We start from the raw sequence: 22,159 nt of genomic DNA, 5'->3' as shown, positions 1-22,159 counted from the left end.
TTCAGCCATACAGGGCATTGATGAGACCACATCACTACACTGTATTGTGTACAGAATTGGTTTCTTTATTTAAAAGAGGATGTAAATACATTAGATGCAGTTCAGTGAAGGTTTACTTTAGTGTAGCCAAGGCAAATGGAGTACAGCTGAGGAAACTGAGTGAAGACTTGGAGTTTGGTGAGAGGGGGAGTTTTAATTGGTAATTTTATTCTTAACATCTAACCTGGTCTGTAACTGATGGAGCTGTGGCCTGACAAGTCTTCGGGTCCTGATAGACTTTATCCTAGGGTCTTAAAGGAGGTGGCTAATGAGATAGTAGATGCATTGGGGGTAATTTTCCAAAATTCCCTAGATCCTGGAAAAGCTCCATCAGGCTGGAAAGTAGCAAACATAACCCCTCTATTCAAGAAGGGAGGGTGGCAGAAAACAGGAAACTATAGGCCAGTTAGCTTGACATCTGTCATGGGGAAGGTGTTAGAAGCGATCATTAAGGATCTTATAGCTGGGCACCATTAAAGAGGTTATAACTTGGCACGTAAAAAGGTTCAAGGTAATCGGGAAATCAAGTTTAACCAATTTATTAGAGTTCCTTGAAGGAATAACATGTGCAGTGGATAGAGGGGAGCCTGTAGACATACTGTACTTGGATTTCCAGAAAGCACTTGGTAAGGTGCCACATCAAAGGTTATTGAGGAAAATAAAGGCTCAAGGTGTAGGGAGTAACATATTAGCCTGGATAGAAAATTTACTGGCAGGCAGAAAACAGAGAGTATGCATAAATGGGTTTTTGTCTGATTGGCAGGATGTGATGAGTGGAGTCCCACAGGGGTCTGTGCTGTGGCATCAACTGTTTATAATTTACATCAATAATTTAAATGAGGTGAGCGAACGCATGGTAGCTAAATTTGTAATATAAAGATAGGTAGGAATGCATGTTGTGAAGAAGACATAAGGAGTTTGCAGACGGATATAGTTAAATTGAGTGAGTGGACAAAAATCTGGCAGATGGAGTATAATGTAGGAAAATGTATAGTTGGTCACTTTGGCAGGAAGAATAAAAAAAAGAGCATTACTTAAACAGAGAACAACTGGAGAATTCTGAGGTGCAGAGGGATCTCCGTGTTCTCGTGCATGAGTCACAAAAAGTTAGTATGCAGGTATGCATGTAATCAATAAAGCTAATGGAATGCTATCCTTTATTACGAGAGGAATTGAACATACAAGTAAGGTGGTTATGCGTCAGTTATACAAGGCATTGGTGAGACCACATCTCGAATATTGTGTGCAGTTTTGGTCTCCTTGTTTAAGGAAGGATGTAAATGCATTGGAGACGGTTCAGAGGTTTATTAGATTGATACTTGGAATGAGCAGGTTGTCTTATGAAGATAGGTTGGACAGGCTGGGCTTATTTCTACTGGAGTTTAGAAGACTGAGGGGTGACTTGATTGAACTATAAAAGATCCTGAATGGTCTTGACAAGTTGGACATGAAAAGGATGTTTTCTCTCGTGGATGAGTTTAGAGCTAGGTGGCAGTGTTTTAAAATTAGGGGTCACTCTTATAGGACAGAAATGAGGTGACATTTTTTTCTCTCAGAGGGTTGTGCGACTTTGGAACTCTGCCTCAGAAGATGGTGGTGGCAGGGTCACTGAATATTTTTAAGGCAGAGTTAGATAGATTCTTGTTCGGCAAGGGAATCAAAGGTTATCGGGGGTATATGGGAACGTGACACTCGAAACACAAATAGATTAGCCATGATCTTATTGAATGGCGCAGCAGCCTTGAGGGGCCAACTGGACCACGTCTGCTCCTATTTTGTATATTTGTAGACTAATATCAGAAATGGGCAGGTTGCCTTATGAGGAGAGTTGGACAGGCTAGGCTTGAATCCATTGGAGTTTAAAAAAGCAAGAGGCAACTTGATTGAAACCTTCAAAGTCCCAAGGGATCTTGACAGAGTGGATGTGGAGAGGATGTTTCCTCTTGTGGGAAAATCTAGAACTAGGGGGTCACTATTTAAAAATATGGGGTCACCCATTTAAAACAGAGGTGAGAAGATTTTTCTCTCAGAGGGTCGTGAGCCTCTTGCTGTGATGCCTTCTATGTCTCTGCAGCATAGGTGACTGCCTGACCCCTTTGCCAGCACCTGAGTGGTCACTGCCTCTCCACTAAACACACACTGTTACATCACCACATGCAAGCCCCAAAGGAAAAAGAGTTACGGAGTATTCACCTTGGCAGACTGAATAAGATCATTTACAGGCTTGCGGCACTGTATCCAGGTTCTGGTGATGACCGCACAGTTGTTGGCCTCCTCTGTTCAGGCTTGGTTGGTCAAGTGAGCCTGTCTCCCCGTCCTGTCCCGGGGAAGAGGACCGCTCACCTTGCCTTGCAGCCTGGGAAGACCCTGCAAGGAAGCACCTCTAAACCATGAGGCTACCCAGGCTCTTCCTTCTTCCATTGTGGCTGTAGGTTTCCTTTAAATTCTCAAGTTCCAGGCATGCACCTGTAAACATAGTGCTGGCATCCTTATGGCGTTGTCACCTGACGCCGCCTCCCATTCTGCCTCTGCATTCCCACTGGAGACACCCACGCCTCCCCACCGTTAATGGCCAGCTGAATCTCAATCTGCCCTCCAAATGATGAAATTGTTTCTGTTGATACTAGCTGTGTCTTTTTTCTTGCAAACATCAAACAAAACTCCTACTGGAAACCTGGCAGTTGGTAATGGACTTCCACTCCATTATTCTGGACTGGACATGAACCCAAGACACTGAATTAAATATCAAATTTTAATGATAACATTGGTTTAAACAAAATTTTATTCCCCACCTAAAGCAGAGGTTTAAAAAAAAATTAATTTAAGCAGATGTCATCATAAACTTATTTTGCTCTTAACAATTAATAACATCAACAAATTTATATAATACTGCTGTAATTTTGAAATTTTTCAGCTGAGAGAGAAGCTTTTTACCCAATCATGCCAATGCTGGCTTTCTGAATTAGATATCTGCTTAATCCCATTGCTTTGCACGTACACTTTTAAGGCTTTTTTCAAGTATTTAACCACTTATTTTTTTAAATAAAAAACAGTGAAAGGTTCTGCTGCCATCAGTATTTCTGGTAGAGCCTTCAATGTCTCAATAATCCTCTACATTATAAAATGTTTTCTTAACCTTTTGCTTTTTACTTTGGGTGACTAGGCTTACTTATGTGTATTTTGAAAGATAAAATGTTATTAACATAAAATTACCTGATTTTTAAACTGTTCAAGAGTAGGTGGAGTTGGAGGGACACCTCCTTCACCATAAGATTCTATTTCTTCCTGGGTGAGCACACGCCCATATATCAGAAATTCTTCCAGAAATTCATTACGATCATCTACCCACAAATATGAATAATTATCAAATGATTCCTCATAGTCTTCTGCCTGTTTCATTGTGTTTATCACCTGAGACATTATTTCTTCTCGCATCTCAGACAAATCTGTCATCTCTTCAAGATCTATCTACAGTCAAAGAAAGAAAATAATAATTTAGACATATTTTTCCGATTTCACAGATGGCCCTTATACTGTACAAAATAAACTTGAATCAAAATAAAGCATGCAACTTAATTTCAGGAAAACCATTAGTTTTAAAAAGGAAACTGATCAAAGAAAATTCGCTTGCAATAATAGTTTTCCCAAGAACATGTACTACAATAGCCCTGATTTTAACTTGGAGCAGAAATGGGCCAGGGTGAGTGGCAAAGAAACCTCTCTGACAACCTGAGCATGAGGCTCAGGTGATTTGAATTCATGGGTCTCATTTTAACATGGTTGACAAAGTTTCCAATGGGCCACCTAATGCCACTGTTGGAGCTGGAATGCACTTCTTAAAGCGAGGCTGCAATCCATGTTGCCTATTTTTTTTGGAACAGTACAAATTGTTCTTAGGAGAAATGAGCTGGGAGGCTGAAGCAGGAGGTCTGAACCTAGAGGTCAGAGGCAGGAGGTCAAAGCAAGGATGAAGCATTATTGCTCAGAGGAGCAGGGAGATCAAAGATGAATATCCTGAAAGCCTGAACAGGAGTAGCTGAAAGGATCAGTGCCAGCAACATCACTCCCAACACCTAGATGTAGGAACAAACTTCAATATTATCACAAAAGCAGTAAAGGTAAGAACTGCCCAATTTCTTCCAACAATGCTAGCATACTCCCTTAGCTCCCACCTCTCTCAACAATTCTCCTCCATCATACCCTTCAACATATGATCACATGGGCACAAAACACCACCTTGCATTCAAAATAGATGGCCATTGTTTGCAGTTCTCACATCAGTCACTAGCAGCATTTACTTCTCATATCCTAACACTTGCAAAACTAATGATTCCTTCTAGGTCTTATTCCTCACTTTAGATTCCATGCACCTGACTTTTCACCTATCACCTTCCCACTCGGCTTCATTTTCCTTGTTCACTATATGCACAACATAAATCAGCACCATATCTCCACTTTCCTTTTCAAGAGTCATTAACTAGCTTTTGCTTTCTCTTTCTGAAGGGCAAAGTAGCACATAATGTCAGTGAGAGGAGCCAGACCAATGAAGAACCATCATTACTGCCCTCACCAAAACAAACCGAAAGCCCTTGAGATTAGTGGTCTGTGTAATACTAAAACTCTGCATTCACCTCAATAAATCAGAGGGCAAGAAACTCTCTCAACTCTGTTGAGCAGGACAAAGAAAAGGATTCAGCTATAAAAAGAAAGCTAATTGTCTCTCACAGATATTGGAAAGTCTGCCAGGGAGTTTCAGCACCATGACTGAAAGTAGGAAGCAGTCTGCTTCTAGCCTGTTGTGGTGTCAGAATGCATGCTATCAGCATGTTGCAATCTATCTTGGAGAGTGGGCTACCTCCAGAAATGCTGCAGCTGGGGTCTCGCAAAGAAGTCAATGTTACCAGCCTTTGCATCTTCAATGGAAGCTCATATGGCTATCAGAGCTTTGTCTCCACCCTGGAAAGATTGGTGGGCCAATTTTTTTTCACAAAAATATGCTTTATTCATAAAATATCTAAAAGAACATTACAAAACATTTCAAAATGGCCATCACAGAAAGTTCAATGATATTCAAATTTCTAGATCAAATAGATAAAAGCTATCAAGGAATCATTCATCATCTGCAGTCTGCCTTCCCACAGATCACTGGAAGTAATGAGTCTCAGCCTCATTTAAGTAACAGTGGCACCACAAGAGTAATATGTTTTGGCTTCCCTCGGGATGTCAGCATAGCTGTGATTTTACTGCAACACTCAAACGAACCTCGACATGTAAAATGTAAGTTTATTAAAATTTGAGGCATGTAGACTCATTAGCATATTTACATAACCGATTTGCCTCTCTAGAGGTTCCTCGACTGCCTCCTAACCTGCTTCCATTAAAACCAATGATACGTTTCAGATTTCTGAAATTATAATTTACCCAATATAGAACATTGCCCACATACGTCCTGTACTCAAAAAGCATATCAAATCAAATCCGGCAAATTACATCCCCTATTTGTCTATTCTTGATCATCAAAGTGATGGAAGATTCTGTCCAGAAGTAAGTTCCAGGCTTACTTACAGCCCAGAGAGGGAGCTGGTGACAGCAAGATCAGAGAGTTGAAGCCCAGAGGCATTAATTCGCTGAGCAGGTAGCTGATTGGTGAGATTTAAGTTATTTCTTTCTCTCTCTAAACTGGGGCAGTAGTTTAAACTGGTATTGTGCACATATAAGTACTGTCTTAAATTTATAGCATAACTAGTTAAACTTCATAACAAGTATGGATAAACATTGAGTAATATTTCTAAACTTGAAACTTAGTTTGTAAAATAAAGAGTAGGTGATGTGTTTCAGCTGTAACATGTGGGTGCTGGTGGACATCTCTGTGATCCGCAGAAATCACATCTGCAGTAAGTGTCTGCAACCTGAGTAACTTAGGTTAGGGGTTGACGAGCTGGAGTCCGGGCTTTGGGGCAGCATTTTCCCACCATTGGGGGGCGGGGGGAGTGCAGGAGCGGGCAAAGGCAGGCGGCCTTCCAATTGGGGGGCAGGACGCCGCCATTTTACATGGGCGGGCCAATTAAGGCCCGTCCAGTGTGAGGTCTGCCAGGAAGCGCTGTGCGCTCCCTGTGTGGATTCCCTCAGCCAGCAGTGCGCTCTTCCGCACATGCACGCAAAAGAGCGCACACTTTGCCTCAGGGAGATCGGCTCCGATTGAAATCTTTAAATAAAGATGATTAAAAAATTTCCTTGCCATGTCCCCTCATGTGACAAAGCAAGCTCGAAGGGCTGAATGGCCTACTCCTGCTCCTAGTTTTAGAGACACTTACTTATTCCCTATGTCTTCTCCACCTTTCCCAGACTCAGCTCCCCATTGCTGCTGCTGCCACTGTCAGTGGGCAGTTGTATCTCCTCTTTGGCCGGTGCCACTTGGATCACACTACTGAGGAATGGCAAGCTGCCTACCCCGGGGATAGGAGCTTGGGCCCTGGGGACTCTGACACTGTCAGATCTGGGTCCTCGGCCTCTTCCATCACTGGGCCCTGAGTAGGCCAATCCACCAGCAGCACAAAGTAGCTACTGCTGCTGAGGGCAGGAGGTGGCTGAGGCCACGGCCGGCTGGAATCTCCCACCCTCTTAGGACCAGAGCCTGAAACCCAGAAGTAGGCTGTGTTTGAGCAGTGCTGAGTCACTGCATTGGTGACCAAGATTCAGATTGGCGAGAAGATTGAACCGTCCTGCACCAGCAGTAGTGACTCCTGCATCAGAGGCAGGAATTCTGCAGGCTGCACATGAGAGCAGCAGCTACTGGCGGCACGGCCTCTGCATCTCCACATCACAGAAAGCAGGTCAAAGTAAGGTCAGAATTGGCAGTGGATTTAACAGAGAGCGAATGAGTGATGTCTCCTCCAGGCCAGGGGAGGTCAGACAAAAAATTAAATGGACAGAATTCCATGATCCAAAAGTTGCAATTCTGGAAATCTTTCCTCTCAGAAATTTCCCTCTCCAAGCCACACAAAATCCAAACTGGAACTCTATTGCCATTCCTTCACTGTTGCTGGGTCAAAAACCTGGAACTCCCTTCCTAACAGCACTGTGAGTGCACCTATACCACATCGTCTGTGAAGTGTTTTGTCACTTCTTAACAATTAAGAATACACACACAGCTATCTGCTTCTGAACTCCAACTTCCTGTTTGAAAGACAGAAGTTCCTTTATTCCTTATTCGCCACCAGAGCGCAATACATCGGGTACTTAGCACACCCTCCTGGCAGGTTTTATATAACAACTCTTTCTAACTAAAATGTCCTTTTACAAAAAAGCATAAACATTGAACACAAACATCGCATCTCCTCTCCCTTTAGCCAAGGAAAAATCGGTCATGTGGTTTGCAGATTCGCTTTGGTCTAGAGGATTGTTGGCTTAGGTATCTGTTTCTTTGTGTAGAAATGGAAGGTTCTGCTGTTCCACTTGTTTCTGTTCAGTTGCAGTTGCAGCTACAGGTTTGTCAGTTGAATCAAGTTGGGTTTCACCAACTGGAGTAGATGTTTTCCAGAAATCTTCCACTGTGACTGGAGATCCCTGGAAATTTGGTTCCTTAGATTTGACTTTTCTAATCTGGTCAGTGTGTCTCTTCCAGATTCCACAGGAAGATTCAACATCATAGGTCAGTGGTCCTTGATGCTTGGTGATTCTTCCCAGGAGCCACTTTGGTGTCCCAAAGTAATTTCGGACCCAAACAGACTGATCCAGATTAAACTCATGAGCTGATTTACTTCTGTCATGTGACCTTTTCTGATCAAGTTGCCTTGAACAAATCTTTCCTTTCAAATCCGGACACAGCAAATCCATTCTGGTATGCAGTCACCTTCCAAACATCAGCTCAGCAGGAAATATGCCTGTTACTGAATGTGGAGTGCAAAATGGAGAAGGGTCATACAGACTCAAAACATTAACTCTGTTGCTTTCTCCACAGACGCTGTCAGACCTGCTGAGTTTTTCCAGCATTTTCTGTTTTTATTTCAGATTTCCAGCATCTGCAATATTTTGCTTTTTGTCTTTGTGTTCTCAGCACACTCCTTTACAGTAACGAAGCATAAACTTATATTAGCCAAGAAAAGCAGCTGAACAGCTTTCAACCCTGCTGCCTGAGAGGAGTATTGGAGATCTCTTGGCAGGAGACAATGACGAAAACGAAAGTGCACCAGCATGTTTGCCCTCTTGAATCAGTGGCGACTTAGTTGCCTGTGCCATACAAAATAGGGGCAGAAGTAAGCCATTCAGCCCTTCCGCTATTCAATACGATCATGACTGATCTTTTCGTGTTTCAAATTCCACATTCCTGTTTGAAAGACAGAAGTTCCTTTATTCCTTATTCTCCACCAGAGGGCAATACATCTGGGACCATAGACTATTTTCTAAATGGGGAGAGAATTCAGAAATCTGGAGTGCAAAGGGACTTGGGAGTCCTAGTTCAGGATTCTCTTAAGGTTAACTTGCAGGTTGAGTCGGTAGTTAGGAAGGCAAATGCAATGTTGGCATTTATTTCGAGAGGACTAGAATATAAAAGCAGGGATGTGCTGCCGAGGTTTTATAAGGCTCTGGTCAGACCACATTTAGAATATTGTGAGCAATTTTGGGCCCCGTATCTCAGGAAGGATGTGCTGGCCCTGGAGAGGGTCCAGAGGAGGTTCACGAGAATGATCCCAGGAATGAAAGGCTTAACATATGAAGAACGTTTAAAGACTCTGGGTCTATATTCAATGGAGTTTAGAAGGATGAGGGGGGATTTGATTGAAACTTACAAAATACTGGAAGGCTGGATAGAGTGGACGTGGGGAAGATGTTTCCATTAGTAGGAGAGACTAGGACCCGAGGGCACAGCCTCAGAGTAAAGGGAAGACCTTTTAGAACAGAGAAGAGGAGAAACTTCTTTAGCCAGAGAGTGGTGAATCTATGGTATTCATTGCCACAGAAGGCTGTGGAGGCCAGATCATTGAGTGTATTTAAGACCAACTGGTAAGGGGATCAAAGGTTATGGGGAGAAGGCGGGATAATGGGGTTGAGATACTTATCAGCAATGATTGAATGGTGGAGCAGATTCGATGGGCCGAATGGCCTAATTTCTGCTCCTATGTCTTATGGTCTTATTCCCTTCTACCTCCAATAACCACTGATTCCCTTGCCTAACAAGAAGCTATCTACCTCTGCCTTAAAAATATTTAATGACCCCCGTCTCCACCATCTCCAGAGGCTGAGTTCCAAAGTCACACAATCCTCTGAGAGAAAACATTTCTCCTCATCTCTGTCCTATAAGTGTAACCCCTAATTTTGAAACAGTGCCCCCCCTAGTTCTGGACTCACCCACGACAGGTGTTATGACACAGCAGATAAAAACAAAAAACTGCGGATGCTGGAAATCCAAAACAAAAACAGAATTACCTGGAAAAACTCAGCAGGTCTGGCAGCATCGGCAGAGAAGAAAAGAGTTGACGTTTCGAGTCCTCATGACCCTTCAACAGAACTGCTCACGAGGACTCGAAACGTCAAGCTTTTCTTCTCCGCCGATGCTGCCAGACCTGCTGAGTTTATGACACAGCAGTTTGTAAAGGCTGAGTTATTTAAAATCCCAGAGGGGAACTTTAAACAATTGTCATAACCTATATTTTCAATTGGTGTGTTTTGTGTTGCAGCTCTATATTCAAGAATAAGACCACCAGTTCTCAAAAGATTTTTATATCAAACTAAATGAAACATTTATTAATTTACACAAGTTAAACACATACACATGGCTACAAATTACTACTATCATAACTTTTTAACAAATTCCCAAATTAATCTCCACGAAGGCAACAATAACCAATAGACTTAACCAAACACCAGGCAAAGCATTTTCACCTTACAAATTCAAAATGAGGTTCATTTCAATTTGGTTCCTTTGCAGACAGTTGTAGGCTTACAGGTTTTGATCTTACATGCCTCTGCTCTGCACACAGAAACTCCCTCCTGTTATACCCAGCACTCCCCTTTGAATGTAAATTCTCACTGTATCACCAGGCCCTTTGAACTTCTTTCATAGTACCAATTTTATTAGTAATATAAACATTGCTTGGTGTCTCCTAGCTAGGTGCAAGATTTCACTCCCACTCTTGAATGCTCTTTTCAACAAAATACAATTGTACCTCTACTTCTGTTTACATCTCAAAACTACTATACATCAAAGCACCCAGACTAGCAGGCTTTAATCAAATTAAGACACACACAGACCCACCCACAGGCTAAACCTCTATTTAAAAAATAATAATTTCCAATAACATTATATACATTAATAACTTCATGACAACAGGAAACATCCTTTCCACATCCACCCTGTTAATACCATTCAGAAGCTTATATACTTCAATCAAGTCACCCCTCATGATTCTAAACTCCAGTGGAAACAAGCCCAGTCTATCCAACCATTCCTCATAAGGCAACCCACTCACTCCAGGTGTCAATCTAGTAAAACTCCGCTTAACAGCCTCCAATGCATTTACATCCTTCCTGAAATAAGGAGACCAAAACTGCACACAGTATTCAAGATGTGATGTCACCAATGCCCTGTTTAACTGAAGCATAGCATCCTCACTTTTATGTTCAATTCCTCTCGTATACAGGATAGCATTCCATTAGCTTTCTTAATTAATTGCTGCACCTGCATAATAACTTTGAGACTCATACACTAGAACACCTAGATCCCTCTGCACTTCGGAATTCTGCAGCCATTCTCCTTGAATAATACTCTGCTTTTTTATTCTTCCTGCCAAAGTAAACAACTTTACATTTTCCCACATTATACTCCACCTGCCAGATTTTTGCCCACTAACTCAACCTATTTCTGTTTGCAACCTCCTTATTTCCTCTTCACAACATACTTTTCCATCTATCTTTGTGTCATTTGCAAATTTAGCTATGATGACTTCACTCCCCTCAACTAAGTCATTGATTTAAATTGTAAGAAGTTGAGGCCCCAGCACAGACCTCTACAGGCATAACAGACAATATTCAATCCAAAAGTGACAAACACCCTGAGTGCAGTCCACCATCTCCCAAGATGGACGATGCCTGCAAATAATATATCTTAAGACAAGTCATTGGAGGAGACATTCAAACTGGTCCAAAAATTGGCACCAAATAAGCTTGCTAGTTTCCTTCCAAGCTCTCTAAACTCGGACCACATCTCTCTTTCTACCTACATCATTAGTACCAAAATCAACCACTACTGGTGTTGTTTCCTTGTTATTTATTTATAACTTCAGCCATTAGGTCTGATGAAATTATTGAGCCCTGCTTATAATTATATGATAAAAATGTAAAATTAACTTTTTTTTTGTACATGCAATTAAATCAATCAATCAATTAATTTAGCCTTACTTTATTTTTGATTAAATTAAAAACTTACCAGAAAACTCACCCTTGTCCTGTGATGTCACTTCACTCTTGGGACAGCCCCAACCCTAACATTTCGAGCTCTCAGTTCTCGCTTTTCTTAAATTTCCATTCTTGATCTTAGTTCCCATTCATTTTAAAACTCTAATAAAAATCCCTAATTTCAGAGCTCCTAGTTTAATGTAGTGCCCTACTTTAGAGAGAGTAAAAAAGAAATACTTACTAACCATTCACTTAGTTGCTTTCCTCTAATCTCACATATTGACTTTTTCTCACTTTTTCAAACTTGCTCACTGATTCCCTGTCACTGCTTTTAACTGAAGGTCTCTGACATTTTCTTCTCAGGCTCACTCTGTGACTAGAAACCATGGTTGTGTTAGGAGGTTTATGCTTGTAATTTGTAATGCATTAAATAAATATAGAAGTGTACAAACACTGGTTCCAGTTATATCCTTCACCTGCTGGCTTTCTGGGATAGAACATGGGAGAGTATGGAGTAGTCCAGCTCTCAGTTATGTGGAGTATGGAAATAATACAATCAATTATAAAGCATTTATGAACACACTATGGGTCCTTAGTTATAGAACCTTTTATGACAGCTTCGATGTTCCAACACCTCCAACCTTCAAAGCCTGATGGAGAGAGTGGACAGGGGCTTCCAGAGAGTCACATCACTCTTGCACTCTGTCCTCACATAGAGCAGCGGGTTGCAGAGGTGCAGTTCCATTAGAGCAGTAGTGGTGTCTTGGGAGAAGCACGTACTGTCTTCTCTCTGGAAAACTGCATGTTGGCTAAACAACCAGTTCCTCAAACAATAAAAGAGCCAGCCAGACTTCCCCAACCACCATAAGGATGCAACAGCGTGCAGTCAGGCCTTCTAAAGCTAGAGCTCCAAGGGATCACCTGCCATGACCATCTTAATTAACAATCAGCAGCCTACCATTTTCCATGTAGTAATCACTGGGGTAGAACTCTTAAGAGCATCAGACCGCATAAAATCAGTGCTCAGGATTTCCTATTGGGGTGAATCTGAAGCCTGTTTGTCACAGTTCTCAAATGAACCATTCTGAAGAAGTTTGTTAAGGACAATTTGTTTACATTGATGTTTAACAATACCGAGTTCTGACATTTCAATAACTATGCAGGTTTAAAATTTGAGGATATTCGTCTGGAAGATGCTATTACTGGGTGTGTTGGTGCGTGATGGAGAGATGATTTAGCTAAAGAATCTGTCAATGATTCATTGTCACAGAGCTTTGGCATCTGACAGGATTGTAGCCCTTGTTCCTACTCTTCACTTATGGCTTTCTGCTAACCTTCCTGCTTCTGAACCTACACTTCTTCCTCCCAGGGTGGCTGTAAGAGTTACCCCCATTCGTTTTTCAAATCAAAGTTATGGAGTATGCAGCATACAATCCTAAATGTGGAAGCTCTCTCAGGGCTGTACTATAGGATAACATCCTTTTAGCTCCTTAAGATGTTACTGGAACATATATTACTGGTAAAAGGACCCTTGTTTATGACACAGACTACTTAAAAGAATCACCATGACCAAAGATCACAAGTTGCTTCGAAATGGCAACTTGATGAAAGTGAGGATCCATTTTAAGTCTATATCAGTGCGAGGTACCTCAGCCAAGCCAGGTCAATGCTGGATGCATTTCATATTAAAATTGCATTATAGGATTCTAGGTTCACAAGAAGGAATTTCTTCTGAGCAACTCAGCATAATTCACTAATCCTCAGGTACTAAAGCAGTCTGTGTCCAAATGCAGCAAGAACTGGACAATATCCAGGCTTGGGCTGATAAGTAGCACTAACATTCATGCCACGCAAGTGCCAGGCAATGACCGTCTCCAACAAGAGAGAATCTAACCATCGCCCCTTGACATTCAGTGGCATTACCATCGCTGAATTCCCCGCTATCAACATCCTGGGGCATTACCATTGACCAGAAGCTAGACTAGCTATATAAAGACCGTGGCTACAAGAGCAAGTCAGACACTAGGAATCCCTGTGGCAAGTAACTTACTTCCTGACACCCCAAAGCCTATCTACCATCTACAAGACACAAGTCAGGAGTACGCGGCACTTGAGTAGAGTTGTTGAGTGTAGCTCCAACAACACTTAAGAAGCTCAACACCATCCAGGACAAAGCAATCCGCTTGATTGACACCCCATCCACAAACATTCACCCCCTCCACCACCAATGCACAGTGGCAGCAGGGTTCACTATCTACAAGACGCACTGCAGGAACTCACCAAAGCTTTTTAGACAGCTCCTTCCAAATCCCTCACCGCTACCATCTAGAAAGCCAAGGGCAGCAGGTGCACAGGAACACCATCACCTGGAAGTTCCCCTCCAAGCCATACACGCTCCTGACCTAGAAATATATCATCGTTCCTTCACTGTCACTGGGTCAAAATCCTCGAACTCCCTCTCCAACGGTGCTTTGGGTGTACCCGCACTACATGTCCTTCAGCGGTTCAAGAAGACAGCTCACCACCACCTTCTCAAGGGAAATGAGGGTTAGGCAACAAATGTTGGCCTAGCCAGCGATGTCTATATCCCATGAAAGAATAAAAAAACTCCCACCCTGCTGGCATAACTCCTGTTAAAGGACAGCAGAAGCTCTGTTAATTTCCAGTAAGGTAGCAGTGGCAAATGGGGAAATTTCAAGCTAATGCCTCTTGTGAAACCATGGGGAAAAATGCTTAAAGGACTTGGCAAGGAGGTACCAGAAAATCCTGATGACTCCAGACAGTGGGTGGTTATTACATTCATCATTATCTTATGGGCAGAATTTTTCAGTCAGCGTGTGGGGGCGGGCCCACATGCCGACGCGTAAAATGACGCGTGATGACGTCGGGCGTGCATCCCGACATTATCATGCAGTCCCACGATATTTCATTCGGCGGGCACACACCGTAGTCAGCTGCACACCCACCAATATGTAAACGGCCTATTAAGGCCATTAAGAAAGTCATTCACATAATTAGTAACGCTGCCCATCCAACCTTAAGGTTGGCAGCCAGGCGAAAAGGCCAAGCGACATGAGGTTTCCTAAAGCTTTTACTAAATAAATAAAATATTTTCCCGAAACATAAAAACATGTCCCATCTCATGTGACACAGTCACATGTGGGGACATGTTTAAATAACTTTTTAAATCCTTTATTTAATTATTTTAATATCGATTCAATCTCCCTGAAGCAGCTTCTTGAAAGAGTGCTGGCCCCAACTCCCCCTGCCGCACAGGTAGCGCTGACCGCTACCAGTTGCAACTTACGCTCGGCGGGCCTTAATTGGGCCACACCTGCTCGCTCCGGCCGAGCCCGCCCGCCATATGAAAAATTCTGCCCTCTATTTCTCCCCAGAGCAATGCATGGTTTCAAGTGCAACTTGTAGGTTAAAGTGACTCAAAATGCCTTTGCATGCAGAAACTGGCTCCAATGCACTGACTTCCGGATTTAACTCAGGTATGTTCAACTAGTTGTGGATAACAACCACACCGCACCCCCCTCCCACCCCACCCCCCCCCCCCCCCACCCCCCACCACTCTTACCCTCCTCCAGAAAGGTGAATCAACAATTTAGATATGAGAATCTATCAATTCCAGCGCTATTTTAACATACATTAAAATTTAACTGGTTTTCTGAAATGCACCATTGAAACCAAGGCAAAAACAGAACAGCAATTCATGTACTCACTAAAAGTCAAGCAAAAACAGCAATCTGTGCACAGCTACTTTCTTACCTATCACTGGGAAAGGATTTGTTGAGAGTACTTGTGATGAAAGTCTAATTTCAGACTTTGGAGGCATTGAAGCTCAGATCAGTGATGCTATGGCAGCTTTAGATTGGACCTCAGATAAGGAACAATATAACTATGAGTTGCAACAACTGCTTGTTGTGAAACACACCTGCAGGTACTGAACAGAGAGTGCAGCAGCAGAAAGGCTGAGTTTGCAGGAGACACTGTAACCACATTACAGAGTGTACAGGCAGAGGCTCCTTTCCTTGGCCATTTGAAAAAGTAGTGTCTATGGAGGCTGCGGTTGTGGAGTCAGATGACGGCAGCTATCTGCAGCTTCCTGGAGAACCTGATCACTGCTGGACCTGGTGAAACCACATCACCAGTAGTTACGGAAGTGACCAATGATCTTCCAATTGGATGCACACAGATGCAAAAGGCAGGCCCCGGGCAGTTTGCTGAGCTGACAGTTATGTCAGTTTTGCCTGAGAGCACTCAGGTTACATCAAACAGGTCCAAGTCACCATCAATTACACACATGGCAATCTGCACACCCCAGATTAACCATTAATATTTGCAAACTGCAAAGAATTCCATTCCATCAATATACAACTTGCGTGCAATCATACGAAAAGGTTTCTACAGGTGTGCATCAGGTTCTAGTGAAACTGCTGTGATGCTCCTATCCTGCGGCAGTAAATGTTCCTTTACCTCTTTAGACATGCAAGTAGAATTAAGGGGTGCTTCACCCCTCCCATCCCCCACAATCCTCAAGCTGACACAAAGCATTGCTGAAACCAACCAACGAACCAACCATCCACTGCAGAGCCAACTTTGGTCTCTGTCAATTCATGCCTTGCCATTCATCAACAAGCAACTGAAAAGGCAAGGTGCCACCCAGAAACCAGGGAGGGGAATTAGGGGAAAGTGGTGCAAAGAAATACATGTTATATAACTTTACCGAAGAACAGAAACTGAACATAACATTTTCTCATACATCAGTGTGAACATTTGCATAACTGCAAAGCTTTTACTAGTACTCTTACAGGTACAATCTTTTGGCTTCAGCAGAGGCAGACTGCTAAGATCCTTGCTCTAACTGCTATTCAAGATGACTACAGCAGAGGTATTAAAGTTACAATTTCTGTCTGCAGTGTGTTAGAGTTCTATTTAGCAAATGTTAAGTCATTGACCAAAGCACTCTCATAGAGATACATCATTTGGCATCATAATCATTCCATCATAATAAACATTAGGGTAAGAGAACATTACTGGGCTGAGGTTTGTGGGTGATGATGATGTTCTGCCAATGGGATCTAAAGTGGGAGCTATGGTTGGCAGCAGAACCTGGGGCAGCATAAATCCAATTAAGGATAATGGCTGTCCACAAGAGTATTCAGCCTAGCAGTAGTCATTGCTGAGGTTACATAGCCAGGGAGAAGGCACTTCAATGGAGGGGTGCCTTTGAAGAGAGCTAAGTGTGGCTGGGGCAAGTGGAGTCAGCCAGGCAGGCTCTGGCAATTGTGGGTGGTGGAATGTGAAGCCATGAGAGCGGTCATTGCTACCAGCGGCCCCCTCCATGGCCCTGGGAGTGCCCATTAAGAGGCTGCCCAACACAGAAACCCACTGGAAGACACCCTAGTGGTCTCCCCACACGGCAGCAGGCCCTCCCAAAACAGGTGATATGCTGATGGCGGTGGGAAGTGGTTCCTTAATTGGTCACGTAAGTGGCCCAGTGGACAGCTAAGCCATAAACCTTTCCACTACTGGCAATATGGCATGGCAACAAGACGACTTCAGGCTATACTCCTGAAACCTCACCCTGCTATCAAGCAAGCTGCCAAAGGGCCAGGAAAATTCAGACCTCTATTACTTCATTGCTGTTAAGCGTTTCGGTGTTGCCTCCGTAATAAAGGAATCACACAGTTAGATTATTGTTCACAGATACATTAACTTGTTATTATTCCCATATTGTTGTCACAATGGTAATTCAAAAATAAGGAATTCAAAATTCAGACCGTAATGTATAGTTATAATACTGATCATTGCAATATTGGATATACATTCAAGTAAACAGGCAACAATAATCTGCTTCACTTTATATAGAACAATTTCACATCAGGAAGGGCCTCAATAAAGTACAATAGAATAAGGAATTGTAGCAGGTTACATTTGCCATGAGGGTTCAAGAAGAACAGCAATGAACTAACTTGCAGCTTTCATCAAATAGTTTTTTAAAATTAATCTGAGCACAAACAAAAATAGAAGTATTCACTAGAGTGCAGAAGATTCCTGTATTTTCACTGTTTTAAACAGTTTGCTTATTGAGGCTTATAAAACTAAAAAGCCAATCTTTATGCACCGTCCATCTCTGTAAAAAAAAATTTTAGAAAGTAATTACGTAGCTTGAAAATTATTTTCAGAAATGCAATATTCTTAACATCACAATGGCTGGAATTTAATGGCCCCATCACAGCAGGGGCGGGGCTGGAAAATGTTGCAAGCCATTCAAAAGTCCATTGACTTCAGCAGGATTGGAAAATGAAATGGCCATAAAATTCCACCCAGTAGCTGCAATAAGTATGATATGATGTCGAAGAAAATTGATTGCGTAGCTCTGCTTCCGACTTATCTCGATTCTCTGGATGCAGTCAGTGCTGTGGGCTACTATAGTATTGGGATCACTGATATCAGTGAAGAACACCATATGCAGGCCACACAGGTTTCGAGCGACACTGTATGCCCCAGGGTTTCGGTGAAATCTGCGTACCTAGAAGTGGGCTGTGGAAATGAATTTGTCTCCCATAAGCTTTCAATAATCTACGATAAATTATATGACAAATTATGTGATTGCTCCATTTTTTTTCTCTCACCTGATATTTCTTTCGAGAAACATGTTTTGCTAAACGTGGGACAAGACCAACTAGCTTATATATATCATTCATCAAAGTTTCTATGAGGTTATAGAATTCACTGCCTATCCCTATAGTTGGACGAAATTCAGTATCAGACTCAGTGAGCTCAAGGCGTACTTCAAACAGTGGTGAAGTGTGAACCTAGGGATCACAAACATTAGAAGAAAATAAATTAGTTCCAGCAATTAAACATCTTCGGTTGTTAAATATTTTGGGAGTAAAATTTCCATTGTTGCTCACAATGGTGAAAATTGTAAAATTGCTCTTAAAATGCTTTATTATAATTTTGCTACAAAAACAATCAGTGAACATCTTTACACATCAAACTGAATTTCTACTTTTAACAATTTGTGTTTAGCATTATAGAATGATAGCAGAAAAGAAGCCACTTGCACTACCACCCCTTTGCTAGCTTTTTGAAAGAGACAACTAATTACCCTACTCTTTTCTATAGGCCTAAAAAAAATTCCCTCAATTATTTAACGAACTCCTGTTCAAAAGCCAGTTGGACTAACCAATCCATTTAAGACTCCTCCGATCTTTCCTCAGTTGATTCTATCAGCAGCACCTTCTATTTCCTTTTCATTTATGTGCTCACCTAGCTTCCCCTTAAATGCATCTATACTATCCTCTGTGGAAGTGAATTCCACATTGTCCCTACTTTCTGGATAAAGATGTTTCTTCTGAATTCCCTACTTGAATTTTTTAGTAACTATCTTATATTGATGGCCTCCAGTATTGTTCTTTCAAACAAATGGAAATGCTCTGTGTCTACTCTATCCAAACCTTTCATAATTGATTCCAACACAGTAAAGCAGAGGTTCAAAAAGGGTGTGACTATTAGGTAGCTGGGTAGAAGGGTCTTAGGTGAGGTTGAGAATGAAGTTGCACAAATATTAGTCCATCCAATGATGTACTCACTACCAGTGAGGTCAAGGAGAGACAGTCAAAGTTGAGGAGGATTGCAACAACCTGCAGGAAGACATTAATAAACTTGAGGGAATGCTTATATAATTGGCTAATGTATTTCAACAGTGTGAGGTATTACATTTTGGTATGAAAAATAAAGAAATAAGAAAATAACTAGAAATATAAAAACAGTAAGAGTTTCTTTCGATATTTAAGAAAGAAAAGTTAACAAAGTGAGCGTTGATCCTATAGAAAGTGAGTCTGGGGAATTAATAATGGAAAGTAAGGAGATGGCAGATGAATTGAACAGGTATTTTGCATTGGTCTTCACTATAGAGGATACGAGTAACATCCCAGAAAGAGCTATATATCAGGAATTGGAAGGGAGGGAGGAACTCAAGAAAATTGCAATCACCAGAGAAGCGATACTCAGCAAATCGTTGGAACTGCAGGTTGACAAGTCCTCAGGTCCTGATGGATTTCATCCTAGGTCCTTAAAAGAAGTGGCTAATGAGATAGTTGATGCGTTGGTTTTAATTTTCCAAAATTCGGGGAAGATTCCATTAGTTTGGAAAATAGCAAATATAACCCCTTTATTCAAAAAGGGATGGACGCAGAAAGAAGGAAACTATAGGCCAGTTAGCTTAACACCTGCCATTCGGAAAATGTTAGAAGCTATGATTAAAGACATTATAACAGGACACCTAGATAAATTCAAGGTGATCAGGCAGAATCAACATGGTTTTGTGAAAGGGAAATCATTTTAACCAATTTATTGGGGCTCTTTGAAGAAGGAACATGTGCTATGGATAAAGGGGAACCAGTGGATGTACTGTACTTAGATTTTCAGAAGGCATTTAAAAAGATGTTTATTGCAAAAAATAAAAGCTTATGGTGTAGGACGTGGCGTACTGGCGTGGATAGAAAATTGGCTAGCTAACAGGAAAGAGAGAGTAGGCATAAATAGGTCATTTTCTGGTTGGCAGGATGTGACGAATGGTGTGCCACAGGTATCAGTGTTGGGGCCTCAACTCTTTATAATTTATATAAATGATTTGGGTGAAGGGACCGATGGTATGGTTGCTAAATTTGCTGATGTCACAAAGATAGGTTAAGAAAGTAAGTTGTGAAAAGGACATAAGGAGGCGACAAAAGGATATATATTGGTTAGGTGAGTGGGCAAAGATCTGGCAAGTGGAGTATAATGTGGGAAAATGTGAGGTTGTCTATTTTGGCAGGATGAATAAAAAAGAAGCATATTATCTAAATGGTGAGAGATTGCAGAGCTCTGAGATGCAGAGCGATCTGGGTGTCCCTTTGCACAAATGACAAACGATTGGTATGCAGGTGCAGCAACTAATTAGCAAAGCTAATAGAATGTTATCATTTATTGCAAGGGGAATTGACAAGAGTACAGAGGTTATGCTTTGGTTACACAGGGCATTGATGAGGCCGCATCTAGAGTTAAAAACCAAAAAAACTGCGGATGCTGGAAATCCAAAACAAAAACAAAAACAGAATTACCTGGAAAAACTCAGCAGGTCTGGCAGCTTCGGCGGAGAAGAAAAGAGTTGACATTTCGAGTCCTCATGACCCTTCAACAGAACTTGAGGTCGAGTCCAAGAAAGAGTTGAAATATAAGCTGGTTTAAGGTGTGTGTGTGGGGGGCGGAGAGAGAGAGAGAGGTACTCTCCGCCCCCCACACACACACCTTAACCAGATTATATTTCAACTCTCTCTCCGCATCTAGAGTACTGTGTACAGTATCGGTCTCCTTATTTAAGGAATGATGTAAATGCATCAGAGGCATTTCAGAGAAGGTTTACTAGAATGGGTGGGTTGTCTTATCAGGAAAGGCTGGACAGGCTAGCCTTGTATCCGCTGGAGTTTAGAAGAGTAAGAGACAACTTGATTGAAACTTATAAAATCCTGAGGAAACTTGACAGGATGGGTGTGGAAAGGACAGGGGAGAATCTAGAACTCGAGGTCACTGTTTAAAAATAAGGGTCGCCTATTTCAGACAGAGATTGAGGAAAAATTTTTTCTCTCAGAGGTTGTGAGACTTTGGGATTTTCTTCCTCAAAATGTGTTGAGGTAGAGTCTTTGAATATGTTGAAGGCGGAGGTAGATAGATTCTTGATAAGTAAGGAAGTGAAAAGTTATTGGGGGTAGACAGGAATATGAAGTTGAGGTTAAAATTAGATCAGCCACAATCTTATTGACTGGCAGGGAAGGCTCGAGGGACCGAGTGGTCTATTCCTGCTCTTAATTTATATGTTCATATGTAAGAAAAATAATAGTACTTAGAAACCTGGAGCTAAAAATTTGTTCATGTAGCATTGCTTCAAAGTGATGCCACATAGACCAACCCAATTCTCCAGAGACAGGCAGCTTTCCTCTGCGGTGTAGCTCTGTTCTGGATAAAGATGATCAGAAATTCCTCCCCTTCCCTATCTTTAGAGTCTCTAAATTAGACTGCACCTCAATGATTCTGAGCTGAAGTGACTCTAGGCAGAGTCTTTTCCTGCAAATGTAGAAATTCGAGGCAGCCCTACTGTTCCCAATACAAAGTCAGCACTGCAATCTCAAGTCTTTTTATTTGCGTGGTTATTCATAGCCTGAATTATAATTAGGTAAACAGCATTTGTTAAATAGAAACAAATTACTTACTGTTTACCCACTTAATTTACTCTAAAGATAAACAAAACAACTTCTTGTCTACCACACTACTGAAGTACTGCCTCCCTGGTACCATTCTAGTAAAGCTCCTCGCACCACTCTGAGCCCTCGACATCCTTCCTAAAGACTAGTGTCCAGAATTGGATACAATAGCTCAAGTGGAGATTAACCAATGATTTACATAGGTTTAGTATAACACCATTGCTTTTCAATTCAATGCCTCTGTTTACGACAGAAAAGATACAATTTGCTTTCTTAATAGCCTTCTCAACTTCGCTTGTCACCTTCAAATATTTCTGTCTGTACACCCTACCCATCTGTTTCCCCATCCTGCAATCCATTTAAAATTGTACCACTTAATTTATATTGCCTCTTCTCATTCTTCCTACCAAAGTGTCTTGTTTCACACGTCTCTGCCTTAAATTTCATCTGCTATGTGTATGCCCATTTCA

The 22,159-nt window shown here is 41.8% G+C and overlaps 1 protein-coding gene across 1 annotated transcript in view; it reads right to left on the bottom strand.

Moving 5' to 3' along the window:
• The window catches only part of LOC121293673 (dynein heavy chain 17, axonemal-like), a 729,083-nt gene that overhangs the window by 528,789 nt on the left and 178,135 nt on the right, over nt 1–22,159 (bottom strand). The window contains exons 18-19 of the mRNA XM_041216840.1: nt 18,078–18,260; nt 3,253–3,507 (exon numbers count right to left, since the gene is read on the bottom strand). Coding sequence (XP_041072774.1) covers nt 3,253–3,507; nt 18,078–18,260 — 438 coding nt within the window. The remainder of the gene's footprint in view (nt 1–3,252; nt 3,508–18,077; nt 18,261–22,159) is intronic.

The sequence above is a fragment of the Carcharodon carcharias genome, chromosome 22 (genome assembly GCF_017639515.1).
Source record: "Carcharodon carcharias isolate sCarCar2 chromosome 22, sCarCar2.pri, whole genome shotgun sequence".
Taxonomy (NCBI): Eukaryota; Metazoa; Chordata; class Chondrichthyes; order Lamniformes; family Lamnidae; genus Carcharodon; species Carcharodon carcharias.
The sequence above is the reverse complement of the archived record's forward strand: the minus strand, read 5'-3'. Positions and strand labels throughout refer to the sequence as shown.